Source organism: Phoenix dactylifera, chromosome 13 (genome assembly GCF_051530095.1).
Source record: "Phoenix dactylifera cultivar Ajwa chromosome 13, Ajwa_hap1_PhDact_Kaust_v1.1, whole genome shotgun sequence".
In the NCBI taxonomy this organism is placed as follows: domain Eukaryota; kingdom Viridiplantae; phylum Streptophyta; class Magnoliopsida; order Arecales; family Arecaceae; genus Phoenix; species Phoenix dactylifera.
Genome location: NC_143202.1, coordinates 14,017,894 through 14,036,957, shown reverse-complemented (window position 1 = coordinate 14,036,957; position 19,064 = coordinate 14,017,894). Strand labels below are relative to the sequence as shown.

The 19,064-nt window shown below is 39.1% G+C and overlaps 1 protein-coding gene across 1 annotated transcript; it reads right to left on the bottom strand.

The window, feature by feature from the left end:
- Window positions 1–12,985: 12,985 nt before the first annotated feature.
- LOC103716036 (uncharacterized) lies at window positions 12,986–14,576 on the bottom strand. The gene is made up of 4 exons (XM_008803881.4): window positions 14,114–14,576; window positions 13,774–13,983; window positions 13,513–13,683; window positions 12,986–13,359 (listed from the first exon to the last, which is right to left on the bottom strand). Exons 1-4 carry the CDS (start codon window positions 14,117–14,119, stop codon window positions 13,303–13,305), a joined length of 444 nt encoding a protein of 147 aa, XP_008802103.3. The 5' UTR covers window positions 14,120–14,576; the 3' UTR covers window positions 12,986–13,302.
- Between the last annotated feature and the right edge of the window lie 4,488 nt (window positions 14,577–19,064).

Sequence of the window (19,064 nt, the reverse complement as noted above, 5' to 3'; positions counted from 1 at the left end):
CTTAATGAAAAAGGGGGAGAATTATGTGTTGAATTTTCTTGAGTATCTCTTAGAAAACCTATTTTTGAAATTTACTGATGAGGTCTCATTGGCTTGTTCTTTAGAACTTCAATTTTTGTGCCAATTCATTATTATATGTACCAAAATTTTTTTTAAGGATTAAAGTTTTTATAAGAACCTTCAAAGCTTTGAATTTTATGTATGCTCTAAGATATATCATAAATTGCATAAATTCATGTTTTTGGCATTTATGCCACGATATTTTTACACCATAAAAGAAATTTGCAATCATACTTAATATACTGCACTTATACTCTGAAAATTAATTAAATTGCTCTCATGTTGATAAAATACTTAATATATTGGGCAAAAGATCTTAAATGAACAAGCTTTCATACTTATTATTGAAGAGAGGTTAGATTTCCATTCGTGCTTTCTTTGAATATCATTCGTGGTACTTCTTGAATTAACTTAAGAAAGATTCCATCTACACTTGAGTTGAAAACTATCCTTGGAATCACATTCGATGTGTTCTGCTCTGAAATTATCTTAATTGGCTCTGATCTATGCTCATTAATCTTATTCTAATATTATTGCCTTGAGTTATATAATTCATATCCTTGCAATAATTTGAGTAGTCTTATCTTTGTGCTTAATGTTTCACTATCTTTTTGATGTTGTCAAAAAGGGGGAGAAATATCTAAATATATGTTCACAATGCTTTATGTTTTGAATTGAATACAAACCAGCTTAAATTTAGATATGTTGATTATGTTAAGCTGATTAAATCTAAAGCATTATCATGAAGTATGTTTTAAATATATATGTTTTCTACTTCATGCAACTTAGCTATGCACTACTTCTAGAACACAATATATTTTATATTGCATATACTCCAAGTTTTGTCATCATCAAAAAGGGGGAGACTGATGACCCAAAGATTGATTTAAAGATTGATTTTGATGATCACAAAACCTTGAAGTATAAATACTAACGTTTGTGTTGCAAGGAGAAAGATAGTTATTTTGCAAGGAATATAGCAAGTTGGAAGAACACAAGAAGGCCTCCAAAGCTCTCAAGAAAAGTTGGAAGAAAGCTACAATTTATTGACCCAAGTTTCAAGTTCAAAGGACTCAAGTTGGAAGAGCAAATTCAAAGGAAAATCCAAAAGAATAGTCCTCGAGTCGACTCCTGGATAGTACGAGTCGACTCTAGGGAGTAACAAGGCAGAAACACAGAGAAGCTATTTTGGACCCTGAGAGCCGAGTCGACTCCTGAGGAACTCGAGTCGACTCCGATGGTTGGCAGGTCGACTCCAAAGGAAGCTAGAGTCGACTCCCAGAGGAAAACAAGCAAAAAGTCAGAGAGCCAATTTCAGACACTGAGAGCCGAGTCGACTCCCGCAAAATCTGAGTCGACTCCGAGGCAGCGCAACCCCAAAGACAGAAGACGGCATTTTCGTCCCTGAGAGGAGAGTCGACTCCAAGACAGTTCGAGTCGACTCCAAGGCAGCGCGACCCCAAAAGACAGAAGACTGTTTTTTGGATACTGAGGGCCGAGTCGACTCCAAGACAGTTCGAGTCGACTCCGAGACAGCACGAGCCAAAAGACAGAAGCTCGGGAGTTCGGACTCTGAGCACCGAGTCGACTTCCAGAATTTCCGAGTCGACTCGAGTAAGCAAAGTTGAAAAATGCATCCATGGATTCCTTGGGATGAGCCGACTCCAAAAGTGCAAGGTCAGCTCCAGATTTTGGCGAGTCGACTCCGGGTTAAGTCGAGTCGACTCCCAGTCGAGAAGACCACTTTAATTCAAATCTGGAACAGTTGCCGGCCGACTCCAGAAAAGCATGGGTCGACTCCTGCTACAACCCAGTCGACTCCAGATCGCGCGAGTCGACTCCGATCCCAACGGGAACTTTGTCAGGAGTTGCAGACTGTGGACAACGGTTCTATTTTTGTCTCTAACGGCTAGATTTCTGGTTCCACGACATGTAAAGCTATAAAATCAAGAGGAGAGCTAGGGGAGACGGTATGGAAGTGGGAGAGAACATTTAGAGAAGAGATCTCAAAGAGATTACAAGGAAAATCCTCCATAAGCATAAAAGGGCCATCCAAAGCGAAATAGAGAGAAGAAGAGCATCCAAGTGAATCCCAAAGCTTCCTCTCCATCCGTGTGCTGCCTTGGAGATCCTCTACTTCGTGCCAAATCAGAAGAGGGTCAAGTAAAGAAGAAGCCGAGCTCCCTCATCTTCAAAACTCGTTTGAGGGCTTCTCCTTACTCTATTTGTTTATATTGTTACATTTGCTTGTTTAAGAAGCTTTGATTTGTTTTAATCTTTGTTTTAATATCTTGTAACTTGATTCAATCAAGGGATTGAATCAAGGGGTTAAGGTTTGTTGGTGAGCCAAAGGAAAAACCAACGGTGTTAGGTTGTTGTTGGTGAGCCTTTGGAAAAATCAACTGGGTTGATTGTGAACCCGGAAAACAATCATTGTAAGGTTGTGGTTGGTGAGCCTGTGGGAAAACCAACTGGGTTTGATTGTGAACCCGGGAAAACAATCGGTTGGTTCTAGTTGGTGAGCCTGTGAAAACCGACCGAGTTCGTTGTTATCTCGCAAAACAACAAGTTGGGTTGTGAGCTTGTAAAACAACCGGCTGTAATCTGTAGGATTATAGTGAAATTCCCAAGAGGTCTTGGGGAGTGGATGTAGGTGCTGAGGTGCACCGAACCACTATATGTTTGTTGTATTTGTAATGCCTCTTGTCATTGTCTAACTTACTCACTTACTTACTTAGATAAATTGCTTGCTTAACTCTTATCCGCGCATCCTTTAGTTGCAAGCATATTCAATCAAGTCACATTCTATACATCAAACTGTTGCTAAGTTTAAATTTCACTGTGCATCTATACAACTTAGCATAATTAATTGAAAAGTTTTAGAAGTAGTCTAAAAATTTTAAAAGACCCAATTCACCCCCCCTCTTGGGTTGTATCTACTGGGCAACACTTTCCATTTTGTATATGATCTCTAATGAAGTGATACCTAATTTCATTGTGCTTTGCCTTAGAGTGCTGAACCGGATTTTTAGTGAGATTGATGGCACTAGTGCTATCATATTTTATAGAAATTTTGTCAAGCTTGATTCCATAGTCCTCTAGTTGTTGCTTGATCCATAGTACTTGGGCACAACAACTCTCGGCTGCGATATATTCGGCCTCAGCCGTCGACAATGCTACTGAATTCTGCTTTTTACTAAACTATGATACTAAATTGTTTTCTAAGAATTGACATGTCCCACTAGTGCTCTTCCTATCTAACTTGCATCCAGCAAAATCCGCATCAGAGTATGCAAGCAAATCAAGACAAGAATCTCTAGAGTACCATAACCCTATGTTTGTGGTTCCTCTTAGATATCTAAAAATTCTTTTGACAGCACTTAGATGTGATTCCTTAGGGTCTAACTAGTATCAAGCACATATTCCTACACTAAACATTATGCCAGGCCTACTAGCAATAAGGTAAAGCAAAGATCCAATTAAGCCTCTATAGAGTTTCATATCTTTACTTTTTCTTTTTTCATCTTTGTCTAGCTTACTGGTGGGGTTCATTAGAGTGCCTATTTCCTTGTGATTTTTATTTCCAAACTTCTTTAGTATTTTTTTTGTATACTTAGTTTAATGAATGAAAATTCCTTCCTTAGTTTGCTTGATTTGTAATCCGAGAAAGAAATTAAGTTCTTCCATCATACTCATCTCAAATTCTCATTGCATTAATTCAGCAAATTCTTTACAAAGACTATCATTAGTAGCACCGAATATGATGTCATTCACGTATATTTATACCACTAGTATATTTTTGTCTTTTCTCTTAAGAAAAAGTATTTTATCTATGTTTTCTCTACTAAAATTATTATTTAACAAAAATATACTTAGTCGGTCATACCATGCCCTAGGTGCTTATTTCAATCCGTATAGTGCCTTATGTAATCTAAACACATGATCAGAAAATTTATGACTTTCAAAATCAGGGGGTTGCTCTATATACATTTCCTCTTCTATATAACCATTTAAGAAAGCACTTTTTACATCCATTTGATATAGTTTGAAATCCATAAAGCATGCAAATACTAAAAGTAGTCTAATAGCTTCTAATCTAGCTACGGGAGCAAATGTTTCTTCAAAATCTATCCTTTCTTCTTGATTGTATCCCTTAGTTACAAGTCTAGCTTTATTTCTTGCAACTACTCCATTTTCATCTAACTTATTCCTAAAGACCCATTTTGTTCCAATTACAGAATTATGCTTTGGTCTTTCAGTTAATGTCCATACATTACTCCTTTTAAATTAATTTAATTCTTCTTGCATAGCATTAATCCAATTTATGTCATGCTCAGTTTCTTTATAAGTTTTAGATTCTATTTGTGAAACAAAAGCAAGATAATCTTTCAAATTTTTTTGAGAGGATCGAGTTCTTATCCCTTGTGATGGATCACCAATAATTAAATCTTTGGGATGTCCATATGCGTACCTCCATTCCTTTGGCAAGTCTTGAGATTGTGGTGAATCATGATCATCTTTCTTTTTCTTTTCATCTTCTTTTTCTTGATTTGGCATGTCATTAAGATTCAGCTTTTCAAACTCAATAATTTCTGCATCATCATCAAGAATACTTTCTCTCCTAGGAGACTCATTATCAGACTCATCAAAAATAACATTTATTGATTCTTCAACAACAAGAGTTCTCTTGTTAAAGACTCTGTATGCCTTGCTAGAAGTAGAGTATCCTAAGAAGATACCCTCATCTGACTTGGCATCAAATTTGCTTAGATCCTCCTTGCCATTGTTTAAAATAAAACATCGACATCCAAATACTCTAAAATATTTAGTAGTTGGTTTCTTATTCTTTCAAAATTCATAAGGAGTTTTCTTTGTAATAGGACGAATTAAAATACGATTTAAAAAATGGCAAGCAGTATTTATAGCTTCAACCTAAAAGTACTTTGGAAGATTTGACTCATATAACATAGTGCGAGTCATTTTTGCTAAAGTCGTATTTTTTCTTTCGACAACCCCATTTTGTTGAGACATTCTAGGTGCTGAAAATTGATGAGAAATACCGTTTTCATTACAGAATTCTTCAGTGTTGATTTTTAAATTCAGTTCCATGATCACTTCGAATAGCAATTAAGGTGAAATTCTTTTCAGTTATAATATTTTTATAATATTTCAAAAATGCTGAAAACGCTTCATTCTTATGTGCAAGAAACGAAACCCATGTATATCTTGAGAAATCATCCACTATTACTAGTACATACTTTTTTCCTCCTAAACTTGTAGTTCTAGTAGGTCCAAATAGATCCATGTGAATGAGTTCAAAAGGCATAGTGGTTGACACTACATTCTTTGATTTGAAGGATGATCTTGTTTGCTTTCCTAATTGATATGGTCCACAAATTTTATCTTTTTCAAAAATTAACTTTGGCACATCTTTTATCAAATCCTTTTTGACTAGTTTTGATATTAAGTCCATACTAGCATGTCTTAGTCTTCGATGCCATAGCCAACTTGTTTCATTTTTCTTTTCTTCATTAGTGATTAAGCATAATCCATTTTTCTTGGCTAAATCATCAAGATCTACCATATAAATGTTTCCATGCCTATGTCCCATAAGTACGATGTTATTATTTTTAGGATTTGTGATTATGCATACTGAAGCTTCAAATGAAACTTTAAGACCTTTATCACAAAATTGACTTATGTTAAGCAAGTTATGTTTCAAATCATTAACTAACAAAATATTTTCTATAAAAATAGATGGAGTGATACGGATTTTATTCTTTCCAATGATGTGTCCTTTTTCATTATCTCCATAGGTTACTACTCCGCCATTCTTAGATTCCAAAATGACAAATTGCTCTATATCACCTGTTATATGTCTTGAACAGCCGCTATCTAGATACCAACGTCTATTCTTGTCATCGGCTGTAAGACACACCTGCAATCAAAGTCAAGGATGCATTTTAGGTACCCAAACTATATTGGGTCCTTTAGGGTTAGTGTTTGATGTTCCTTTTAAAATCCAAATTTTCTTGTATTTCAGCTTGCTCTTTTCACTCAATTTGTTATAGCTGAATTTTCTATAATTGCATTTGTATGCTTTGTGTCTTACTTTATTGCAGCAATGACAAGTTGTATTTTCATTTTTGGCTTTAACAAATATATTCTTTAAGTATTTTTGCTTTCTATTTGTTTTATATCCTAAGCCTGCTTTATCATATACCAGTTTTTGACTATCAAGAATCATATTTAATTTAGTCGAGCTAAGTGTAAACTTGTCCACTAAGGATTTATATTTTTCTGCATCTTCTTTTAGTTTAAAATTTTCAGTAATTAGATTTTTGGTTTCATTAGTAAACTTCTTACTTAATGTTTCATAGTCATTAGATAGTTTCAGCTTATCTTTCGTAAGAAATTGATTTTCATCTTTTAAAACTCTATTTTTATTAATTAGCTTCTTGTGCTCTTCCATAAGATCTAAAAATGCACCATATAATTCTTCTACTGTAAAATCACACTCAAGTTTAGAATCTACCTCATCTTCATTGGCCATATAGCATATTTGAGCCGTGTTTTGCTGATCTTTCTCTTCCGAGCTTGACTCCTCACTTTCACTCCATTCAGCCATGAGAATTTTCTTCTTGAGTTTTCTTGCCATACATTTCAATTTTGGACAATCTATCTTGAAATGCTAGGGCTTGTTACACTCATAGCAAATTGGCACTTCTTTTTCTTTCTCTTTGTCCTTTTTCTTTTTTTGCTTAAGCTGCCTTTGAGGAAGGGCTTCCTTTTGTGAAACTCCTTCTTTCCTCTCATGAATTTTCTGAATTTCTTCATGTGCATTGCCATTCCTTCTTCATTATTTCCTCCTCTTCATCAGAATCCTCTGTTTTGTTTTGGAGTCGTGGTCTTCAGGGCAATGGTTTTCTTTTTCTTGACCTCTTATTCTGAATTTTGCTTCATGGTCAACTCATGGATCATGAGTGATCCTATAAGCTCTTCTAATTGTAGCGTGTTGAGGTCATTTGCCTCTTGAATTACGGTTACCTTGACCTTCCAAACTCTTGGTAGAGATCTGAGAATTTTTCGCACCAATTCAGAGTTAGTATAAGATTTGCCTAAACTCTTTAGTCCATTTATGATATCTGTAAATCTAGTGAACATTTTAGTTATAGACTCAGTGGACTTCATTTTAAACAATTCATATCTGTGTACTAACATATTTATTTTTGACTCCTTAACTTGATTAGTCCCTTTATGTGTGACTTCTAGTCTATCTCAAATTTCTTTGGCTGAGGTACATGTAGATATTCTATTGAATTCATTTACATCTAGAGAGTAGTAAAGTACATTAATGGCTTTAGCATTTAGTTGCGCTAGTCTCTTATCACGGTCATCCCAATCTATTTCATGTTTAGGAATGATTGTGCCATCTATGCTAATTGTGGGTGTATGTGGTCCTCTAGATATGATATTCTACAAATCATAATCTAGAGCTTGAATAAATATCCTCATCCTAGCTTTCCAATATATGTAGTTTGTGCCATTAAACAAGAGAGGTCTATTTGTGGATTGCCCCTCGCTTATAGAGCTTCCTACTTAGGTTGCCATGATCTTTGGCTCTTGATCGTAAGATCAACAAATATTATGAGAACATCCGCTCTGATACCACTTGTTGCCTTAGGTGACAAGCCAAGAAGGGGGTGAATTAGGTTTTCTAGATTTTTAATTCCTTAATCAAATTGATAGATGAATGGGTAGTTTAGCTAATGTTAATTAAGTACGTGTAGTGAAATTAGAAAGGCACACAATACAAACACATAGGAAATATAGTGGTTCGGTGCTCTCGTAAGCACCTACATCCACTCCCCAAGCGTCCCTTTGGAAATTCACTATAATCCTGCGGCTTACAGTGGGATTGTTTTTTAAGCTCACAATCCAAAAATCTTTATAATTTAGTTTTTCGAGATTACCAATAATTTACGTTGGTTTTGCGGGCTCACCAATAACCTACAATGTTGGTTTTATGTGCTTACTAACTAACCTTACAACAAGATTGATGAGTAATAAAAGAGAGCTCCTAAGAGAGCAAATATAGCAATTATAAACTACAAAGAAGAGTTTAGAGAATATTTATCGCTTTGGAGGAGCTATTCTCTTCTTTGTCAAGCTTGCTTCACTTCACAAGGATTGGTGGAGCTATTGATGACTCTTTGAAACTGCTTAACAACTTTCTTTTGTCCCTTTTTAATGAAGCAATTGAATGAGGCTTTATTTTCTAGGGTTTGCTCTTAAATATGCTTCTTTTATATCAAAAGATGTCTTCCTCTGATGAATAGTATCTCTTAGATACCTCCCCAACCTCTATTAGCCACTTTCCAGCTATTTGAACTGAAAAACTAGCCGTTTCTAGCCGTTGGGAGCTCAAAAAGCACTTCTACAGAACTAGCCGTTGAGCTGTCACCCGTGCTGGGGTCGACCCAAGCTTTTTTAGGGTCGGCTCAAGTTATTGTTCATTAGTCTTAGGGTCGACTCAAACTTCTCTGGGGTCGGCCCCTGCTACAGTAGGGTCGGCCTTCTCAGGAAACACAGAACCTTGTTTTTCTGACTGTTTTCACTAGGTCGACTCATGCTTTCTTAGGGTCAACCCATGCTACAGTGGGGTCGACCCAAGCACCAGTGGAGTCGGCTCTCTTAGGGATTCCAGAGACATGGTTTTTGAACACTTATCCTAGGGTCGGCTCATGTTCTCTTGGGTTCGGCTCCACTAGGGTTGGCTCAAGTCTTCCTGGGGTCGGCTCCACCTGGGGTTGGCTCAAGAAAACTTGGGGTCGGCCCTCTCAGTAATTTTTCAGAGAGTTGTTTTTTTTGAGTTCACAAGTTGGGGTCGGCTCATGGTTCTTTGAGGTCGGCTCCTCTCTTGGGGTCGGCTCAAGGGTTCTTAGGGTCGGCCCCAGTTACTATTCATCTGTACCATTTTTGCAAGGATGTGCCCGATTGTCCTAAAATATGTCAGGGTCGACTTCACCTCTTCTGAAGTCGACTCCTACTCTGTGCCAAGTGTGTCACTCCGTGCCATTGCATGTCATATGTATCAGGGTCGACTCCAAACCTCTTTGGGGTCGACTCAACTCACAATTTCCTGCATCTTAGGGTTAGACTAGTTCATAGGATCAATAGAATATATTTCAAATAAATTTAAGTGTATGGCACGATAGAGCTTCATACCCTTAATAATAAAATTACAGTTTTGCCCTTTAGAGTATACTTGTCTTGAAATTTTGCCGAAATAGATTTAAAAGCTCTCTATCATTTTCTACTACACATTTTATCTCGTTGTTTATCATTGAGAGTCGTCTTTATCTCATTTTCTTAATGTATCGTGAATGTATCAAGGGTGTGCCATTTCTTAGTGATGTATCCAGTTAAAATTGCATTGCTAATTTGATATTCCCTCAATTGTTGTGTTAATCATCGAAATCACATTATCATCCTTATTGCCACCCTGCTTTTCCTAGGAGATCCTCTGGTCTTGCTGAAAAGATGGCAAATCGAGAGAAAGAGATGAGAGAACAGAATAGAAAGGGTTTGAGTCTTTGAGATGAGGTATATTGAGGAAGGTGATAGAGGTTTTGACTTTTGAGGGAGTTAGGGTTTGAGGAAGACTAGATCGTTCAGAAAAGAAGCTTGGAGTCCGTTGATCTAGAGGGAATAAGAGCCTTAGAGGTCAATCTTTCTCAAGCAGCAAGATTTCAGCCTCTCACTGCTCGAAGTCGGTCGATCAGTTGATGTAAGGGGCAAAGGGTCGGCTTGGTAGGCGCTAGCTTAGTCAATAGAAGAAAGCCTCAAAACCCTAAGGAAAGATGGTCGGTGGATGGAATAATTTGAAAAGGGACGAAGTCATAGACTCAGCAGCCAGATGGAATGTGAAAGAGAAGAAGTCTCTAGAGAATAGAGACCTAGATTATGAAATTTAAATGGAACCCAGAAAGGCAGAAACCACATGCGGGCTAGATTTTAAAACGAAAAAGGTATTCGACTCAACCCGACCCAAACAATAAATGGGTTAAACGGGTTAAATAGGTCAAAAGATAAGAATTCAAATCCGACTCGAATAATTAACAAGTTAAACAGGTTGATCCATTTACGACCTGAACTCAATTAGTCCAAATGCAAACCTACTTATAACCGGTCGAACACGAGTCGGGTTGATGAATCAGATCGCATTTTGCCAGCCTTACTCTCATGACCCCACCCAAATATAGCATAAAGAAATATAGGCTACCATTTAAAAATAGGCCAACTCAAGATACTATAATGAAATACATTAGGCTAGGGATTTTGGGTAAGACCATGTAAGATTTAGAAAAGATCCAACTCATTTGCTGCCCAAGATTTGTCTATGTGATATGACTAATCTTACATTTCTACTCATTCATAAATTGTGTTAAGAACTTATCATTATGCGCTCCACTAAGAATCTTAGTTTCAAAATCTAGTAACATCATACTGTTGTCCATCAATGAAACCATCCGCACCATTTTCGTAATAGCAGCCATGATGACCACAGAAATAAGGATTTAATAAGAAAATGTAAAGTTTGGTTAGGGTGGACCACTGGCTTTAGCCACAACCTTTCCTTGTTTGAAAAGCTAAATCCATCAAAAGACCATTTTAGCTTACCGTCCACATTCTTCTTCTATCACCACCAAGGGCACCACCCTATTTTATACTAGCTTTAACTACAAAGTACACTTTGACCCTCAAAAGCCGAAACAGCCTCCGTTAAAATCTTTCACTGGATTACTTCCAGAAAGATTACAGCCTCACAACCAATGGAGTCGTTACTGCCACAAAACTTTCCCAGTACCAGCCTTGCCTTTAACCTTCTCTTTTACTTTTGTTTGGTGGGTTTCAAAACTTGGACCCATTCCGAGGGCCAAGTCAGGAGGATATGACTTGGAAAGAAGGAAACTAACGAAAGGAGATAGGCTAATGCCTAATAGTAGCACCTGTGCCTTTATATATATATATTACATGGGAAAATGCCTTTAGAGCAAAGAGCACTGTTCCAAGACACGTTCGCTGGTTACTCGCAGCCACCGGAATGATGAAAACTTGATGGCAGCGAAGACTGGACCGAGCTTCTCCAAAGACTTCAAGTGCCAACCAACCATATGACTGCCCAAGGGCAGTGGGATTGGGAAAGATTTATTTTTTGGAGATCAATGTGGGGAGTTCTAGGGTTGTAATAGTTTACAGTAGCTAAAAGCTTAATAGTTTATAGTATAGCTAAAAGCTCAAGTCACTCATCCTAGTATTGTCTAATGGGTTCACGAGGATCCAGTGGCTTAGCAATTCCGAAAGTAGTTGATATATACACTAGCCTTTTGTGATGCATACGACACAAAAATCTGAAGAAAAAATTGTACTGGAAACGTCTTACTTTATATTCATGTTTTTTGAACTGATATCGTATAGCCTGAGAAAGTAAATCAGCTATTCACCTATTTCCACTCAGATGACATGCAACCAACTGATGTAAAGAAATAAGAATCGCATTGACTAATGGTTGAGCCTGATATTCCATAGATCATTACCTATGCGCACTCCTACTTGCTTTAGGCCGGGATTGGATGGATAGAGTTATAGATGGAGCAGATTGGATGAAATAAAGCAATAAAAATCAATTTGTACTCTCTCTTTTTTTTTTGGCCTCCCCAGAGATTTATATATAGAGAGTTATATATATATATATCCTAGTCCATTTCGAAACAGATTTTACCATCACCTGTTAGATTCGCTATGAGTTGAGCAAAATCCATCCTATTAGGATCATGCATCCGATGAGACAGAATAAATTGCTCCCTAGTGAATAAAAGATAAGAGCATTCATTTAGTCCCATTAATATTTTCTCATTTTGGTTTAGTATTGCTCATTTTGACATCTGAAAAAGCCCTGCTAGAGTGTAAAGACAATTCAAAAAATCCAAATGATGGGTCCAAGTTTTAGAATCCCACTAAAGAGCTCCAAAGTATGGAGTGATCTTTAGCTGACGAATATTATCATTCATCTCAGATATGAGTGGAGTGACCATTATTAGAGTTTCCATTTTCACTGGATCTGTTCCATCTTAACAGGATGAAGTGTACATGAGAGTTGGAAATCTGCAGCTTTATTGGTAGGATCACTCCAGCTACCATGATATTTTAAGGAAATAAAGTTGCTGTCGAACCTATTAAAACCCTCAAAATACCCAATTTGCGAGTCTCATCGGCATCCTTCCAATTGCCGCCCCCTTATGCGATGAGATTGACAAGACAAAGCTGAAACTTGTCACTTTCCTTGGGAATCAACTACGAAACCTCATCCCTATTCTATTTTATACTGCTAGGCGCCTACAAAGAGGAGCAACGCGGCTGCAGTTATATCTGATTAAATATATTTAGTATGTATTTATCAAATACATTCACCTTTCCAGTGGATGATTGGAAAAAAAAAAAAACCTAAGAAAAATGGGTGCATTTATTTAGGATGGGAGTTAGCTGGAGTCAATAATGGAATCTACCAAAGTTTCCCATAGCGGAGATGGGTTGAAATATGCTATGTTTGTGGACATTCTACATTGCTAACAAAATTTATATGAAATCCATTAAAGTCTTAATTAACTTCTAATTACATTGGCTCAAAAAATTAACTGCTAACCACTACAAATGGATTTTCACAGAACTCAGTAGTTGCGTAAAGAGAAAAAGCCCTTGGATAAATAACAATTTCAAAGCCAAGAATCCTTCAAGATTCCTTTATATTTGAATGAGCTGGTGTGACAGAGAGAAGACAAAGTTCATATATGGACTTGTCCGCCATCTTTGACGCATCAGCCAAAAAGAGTCCAAACTTGAACACGGAGAAAACGTCACAAGATTGAAGTATAACAAAAGTTATCAGGTAATTGCCCTGCCAAACACCATTAAGCACACTATTTCTCATTTATCTATATTAGCAAACACTCTTAATACAAGTTTAATTACGTCGTATATAGGAAAAAAACAAGTAACACTACTACACAAACGGCTACAGAGTCAGGCTCTCCCATTCCCTGTGGAAAAGACACGGTCCTACGATGCATCACATCACGCATTAATCAAAGGAAGAAAACTGAAGAAAAAGTTGAAAAGAAGGTACACACAGCACGCGCTGCGATGCTACACTTCTGCTTCACCCTCTCTCTCCCTCCTTTCTCAGGCAATGCAGTTAAGTCCCAGGCACTCTGACCACAAACTCGTCAGCATCCTCTTCTGCAACCGATCACAATATATCAAACGATTGGGATGGATAGATGTTTAAAGCAAAATGTCCAAGTATTTGAAGCTAAAATGGGGAATTTATAGTACTGTTCCTAACTCTCTAGTGTAATGTGTAGAAGAAGGAAGCAAAGGAAAGATGGGTACCCTCTTGGGCTTTTCATAGAGAAGCTCGGGGGGGATCTTGTACAAGTCCTCATCCACAGCCTTGGGAGCCCTTGGCTTCTTTGGGCTCTGAGCTCCGACATTACACAAACTCCCCTGCTTCCTCTGCTGCTCCTTTCCATATTGCTGCTTCTCTCCATCTCCCTTCCTCCCCTAAAACAACAGCAAAGCAAGAGGCTACAATGACAACCATAAGAAAGTAGTGAGCTTCAATTGCAGGTCTCTAGGACCAGAAGTTAGTACTCTTTTGTGGTGGTGGTGGTGGTGGTGGTGGTTGTGGTTGTGGTAAGTTGGCTTCACAGGGACTGGAACCTTGAAGAGATCACCATCTTCTCCATAGTAATGGCCACGGATCAAACCGGCCTGCCTTGCTGACTCGAAGTACTGGGTAATTGGGAGATCGTCGCAGTAATCCCAGTTCCCAAATGCCGGTATATGGCGCCTCTTCATGTCCTGCAAGCAAAACCCACCTCTTACTTCGAAGAAACAGAGAGAAACCAAGAACACCATCCACCTCCCCAAAGCACACATCCTAGTATTGCTAGAGTAAAGAAAAGAAGCCAGTCTCATAGCCCTTCCATACCTCCATATTTGTCTCCAAAAACCAAGAGCTACCCAGAGCTAAGTGGATACCAGATGTAGTGGAGTTCTGAATAATTATATAGAAAGAGGAAGACAGCTCAGAGGAACAGCGGGTGGTTACAAAAAGACTGTGGAGGAGGAGAGAATGAGAGTAGGGCGGGGGAGAGGTCTGTCGTCGGGACAGGGGCAAGGAGTGCTTAAAGCTTGGGCTTTAGCGCCTTTATTAGTAGGCATGGCTGCCCTCAAGGGGGAAGCCTACTCATGCCCGTTGGGACCCATTCCTTCCCTCTCCCTCCCGCTGTTCTCTTCCCTTTCTTTATGGCTCTTATCCCGAGGCCAGCAATGGGTGGTCTTGCCCCCACGCTTGGGAACTCGAGACGAGAAAGGGAGGCAGGAAGAGAGAGAGAGAGAGGGCAGTGAGACGCGTTTGACGTTTTACCAAAGATTCAGCCTCGAGCTTCGAAATCCGGAGCCAAGAGGTGGACTATTTTTTCTACCCTCGCCGGCTCCAAAGTCTCCAAGTCTCCACCACCCTGTTCCCCATGTTGGTCACGTGAACTCTTGGCCAGTTGGAACCCGTCTTTAAGGCGTTGGATTTTAGCTCAGAGTTAGGTGTGAAGAACAGTGAGAGGAGGTTTAATTTAAGGCGTTGGTTTTTAGGTTACGGTGGTGTGAAGAAGGGTGAGAGCAGGTTTCGTTAACTAAACTGATGAATGCTTTAAACTTTGTTGGGTAGCGTGGCCTCTGAGGAGTCAGAAACTATTGGTTCCTTTCCTCTGCCTTGTCTTTTAATGCAGGCTACTTTTTGTAGCCATTAATCCCACTGTCATGGCTTAGTGTTTGGAGAGGCTTTTTTTAACTGGCACCGTCAGTTTTCCTGTTGGAGGAAAGCTATGAGCTCACCTTGGTAATTGGCTAGTGGACAAATGGTGTTAATGGATCATTATTTACTAATCTGACAAGGTCCATTAATGGGGCCCTTAACTGTTATGCTTTTGTTGGATTGGTAACGAATCTCTGTGATCCGGTGTTTCTGGGTTAAGGTACAGGCAGCCTTTTACTGTTCCTTTGGGACCAGGGAATACGGCTGCCGAGTCTGAGGAGTTGGTTGAGGGTTTAAGGTTTTTAAATGCGGTTTATGCCGTTAGCCTGATAATTACCTTTTGATTGTTCAATAGTTGGACTGTTCAGTGGTGGGGTGTGGTCCAGGAGAATTCAACAGCTTTCTTAGGTATAGGTCACGGCCCAATTTCATGTCACGAGTCTGTGCTTGACCTACTCTCGTGTAGGATAAATTGTCTATAAGTTAGGATGCACTGCACAATTTATCTTCTTTGATACGCTTCTGTGCCCCTATTTAATGGGAGACCTCCTTTAAGAGAGTAGGCATGCAAATGGGCTCCTATAGTCCCTGAGCCTTTCGTCTCTCGATGTTTCGGTTGCATTTTTTTTGTGAAAGAATGGTTGATCTTCTTCTACAGTGTCCACTATAGAATTGCATCCCGCAACCTCTCTCATTCATCTAGAAGCCACCATTGCACGATTCAATGGTGGCTTCATGTGAAGGAAGGAGAGTCATTCTTTTGTTCGAAAGATACAACCCATGTCCCATCTCTAGAACATGTATTGCATATTATAGGCATCAAGCATGTGTAATGCATGTGGGAATGAATGGAAGGTTTTGAATTATGATTTGTTGATTACAGTTGAAGATAAAGAGGCAGCTTGCATTTCTTTGTTTACTTCCTCATGAGATTTCTTGTTTTAAGTTTAAAGGTCGAACATTAATTACCTTTTCTTGCATTGTGGAAGAGCATGGATGGTTGTCATCCGCTAATCATGGTTGGAGATGATGAGGAAGCAACATAGAATTGATTTCTATCTATGTGAATTGAAGATAAAGAAGCAGCTACAATTCTTTGTTTACTTCCTCGTGAGAGTTCTTTTCTATTTTTGAAAGATTCATTTTTTTTTTTCTTTTTTTTTTGATAGCACGGACGAATCATAAACATCTAGTATGAGTACATCCAATAAAATCAAAATACAGAATATAACGAAGGGAAATAGGCATAGTCTCGTGGTGGCCCACAAAACTCCACCCAAGTGCTCTACCACATAGGATACAATTCAATCCACCACCCTGCTAGCCTTACAATAAATATTGGTGGCCCAAAAGAAGACACAATCCTCCTCCAAACTGCAAATATCCTACAGTAGAGGATGTCCATCTACTAGACTAGGCTGCCTCTGAATATATCCAATCACTGTAGCTGAATTATCTTCAGTGTGAATGAGTTCCTCTCTGAGGATCAGCCTCAAGTAGTAGATGCTCTCCAATGCCGCCCTCAACTTTGCTCCGAGGATAGAGTTTTTATAAATATGAGTACCACCTGCAGCAACAAATTTGGAGTACGAGCCTCGAATCATAAAGCTTACACCTCCTCCACCACTACCATTGTTGTGGCTCAAATTTGGCCTGAGGGTGACCACACTGGAGGAGTTGAGGGAGCCGCCGGTGATTGGAAGAAGAAGACGGAGGCCACCTCCTGCACTACGGCGGCAGCGGACCTGCACAAAGCCTCACCGGTGTTTCCGGTGAGAGCCCTCCGACGATAAAGTTAGAGGGGTAAATTTGGTCCAGTCTAAAGTTCCTAAGAAGTTACCTGACCGGGCTATCTATAGTCCCGGTAGAGAGGCTCAGGTAGCAGAGGCACTGTCCACCCTCATCATGAGAGGGAGCATGGCTCTGAGATGAATGGCGTGCAGTTAAGGCTGGTTGGTGGTGTGTAGTGCTGTCCGTTCTCGAGAACAGTAGGGTGTTGACAGTCACAGCAAGGTACAGCCGGAGTAGTCATGGTGTCGTCCTTTAATTGTCAAGGGCCAGCTATCGAAGCGTGGCATGGTGGTGTTGTAATGTACGGCCATGTAGGTGAAAGAATAGATACCCTACAAGCCAATCGCAATATGTATTGCGAAGGGTTTTCTTTTGATTTTCCAAATCATGTACATGATATTTAAATATGAATAAAGGCATTGTGTTTTATCATATGCTGTTGATTATATTTGTGATAAACTCCTTAGATTAGGGCAATGATTTTGAGGCTATGATGAGATCATACTAGTGTGACCTAAAACCCTAAAATCCTAATCTTAAATATTTCCAATCATTAGTACATTGAGTCGGGGATCAATGTTTACCGGAAAGACTGGCACATCTTATGTATGCAGAGGGTGATTGATCTCATAATCACTTGTGTGGAGACACTAATACAAAGATGTGGGTGCTCATTAGAGGAATGAGTTCACTGAATTGACCTACAAAGAGAAATCTTATGAAGTCTTACATACATGTTAAAAGATGATTCTCTTAGTGGAAGTTATGCAACTGATCCTTTGATCTGAGATCACCAAAGTATCTTGTGCACATAAATCCATATTTTGGTTTCCACTCATTCATGACAATAAGTTGTGTACGAGGTCTTCTGGATATGGTGGATTGTGTACGAAGGTTACGAGTAGGTCAACAAGGAATTAATCACTTCTAGTAAGAGAAGATCACATCCTATTTATCCTAAGCCAAGACAAGGAGGTCTTCTTTAGGACAAAAAGATTAGAAGTGATTTAGAAAGGTGAAAGAAAAATAAGAGAGGAGAGAAAGCAAGCCAATTTAAATCCTTTGGAAGGATTCAGCATTAAAGATCAAAAAATCTTTGGAGTTAAAGCCTTGATCGAGTTTCCGTGTGGATCACCGTTGGAGGACGGACACTTGGACACCTCGTGGAGATTATACAAACTTGGATTTAGCGTTACAGGTATTTTTCTATTTCAGCATTTATATTTATATTGTTTGATTATTACCATTAAGGTGATCTAGGCTTATAAGGGTTTCATGTTAAGGGACTTTATTAAAATTTTTTAAAATCCCTAGCTTCCGCTGCGCATTATGACATGATCGGAACCCTAAAGTAGGAGGGCGTGGGTGCACACATGGGTGCAATTGTTGGCAAAACCGAACCCGTTGAAAGGTCGAATCATGTGTTTGACGAGGTCGGCTAGACGGGTGCTGAGGGTAGCTTGGCTCCCCGTATTCCGAAGTGTGCCCAGTAGAGCGCCCCGAGCATGAGGGTCGGGGCGTACTACTGAAATGGGCGCCCTGAGTTTGGTTGGGGCGGGTCGGCGAATATTGGAGACGCCCCGAACATGGTCGGGCAAGTTGGCGAATATCCGAGGCCGATGGAGCTTTTGCCGAAGTCCGAGGCCAAGCTAATTCTTGGCCGAATCGAGGATTCAATGTTGGAAATTATATCCTAAATATCAATCGTCAGCATGTTGATGATTGAATTTTGTAAATGAATTGACAAATTAATAAAGTGTTATGTGGCATTATTCATCATTTCATTGTACATCTTCAAAAAAACTTTTATATGATGAAGTCCTTAGGACTTGTTTTATGATAAATGAGGATTTATCTTCAAGTCCTTAAAACTGTTCGCGATCAAATGATACGCTGTTACTAGGACGACAGCATTATCGAGATTAGGCCGTTGTGTGACATATACGTTGGTTGTCCTCTTAACCAAGGAGTGTGGAGACACTGATATGTCACACAGGTGAAGTGTAGGAGTACATTTCACTGAACGTGACCAATTTCGGAATGCTCTACTGTCAAGAGATGTTCCGAGTGGATATAGGTATAAGTTTGGCCCTCTGACCTGAGACCGCAACCTGTGACCAGCAAGTAACTCACTGTATTTTGGTACCGGACTATCTGAATTTCTAATTCAGTGACGGAAGGTCACTGGGTACAGTCAAGTACTTGCGTAGTCAGTTGTGAGTCAAGATGGAATTGACCTCTCCTGAAAACAGAAGATAATGCCTTGTGTTCAATTTAGCAAAACCTTGGCCAGAGTAATCCTTGTGAGGAGTCACAAAATTTCTAAAGTTGAATCACA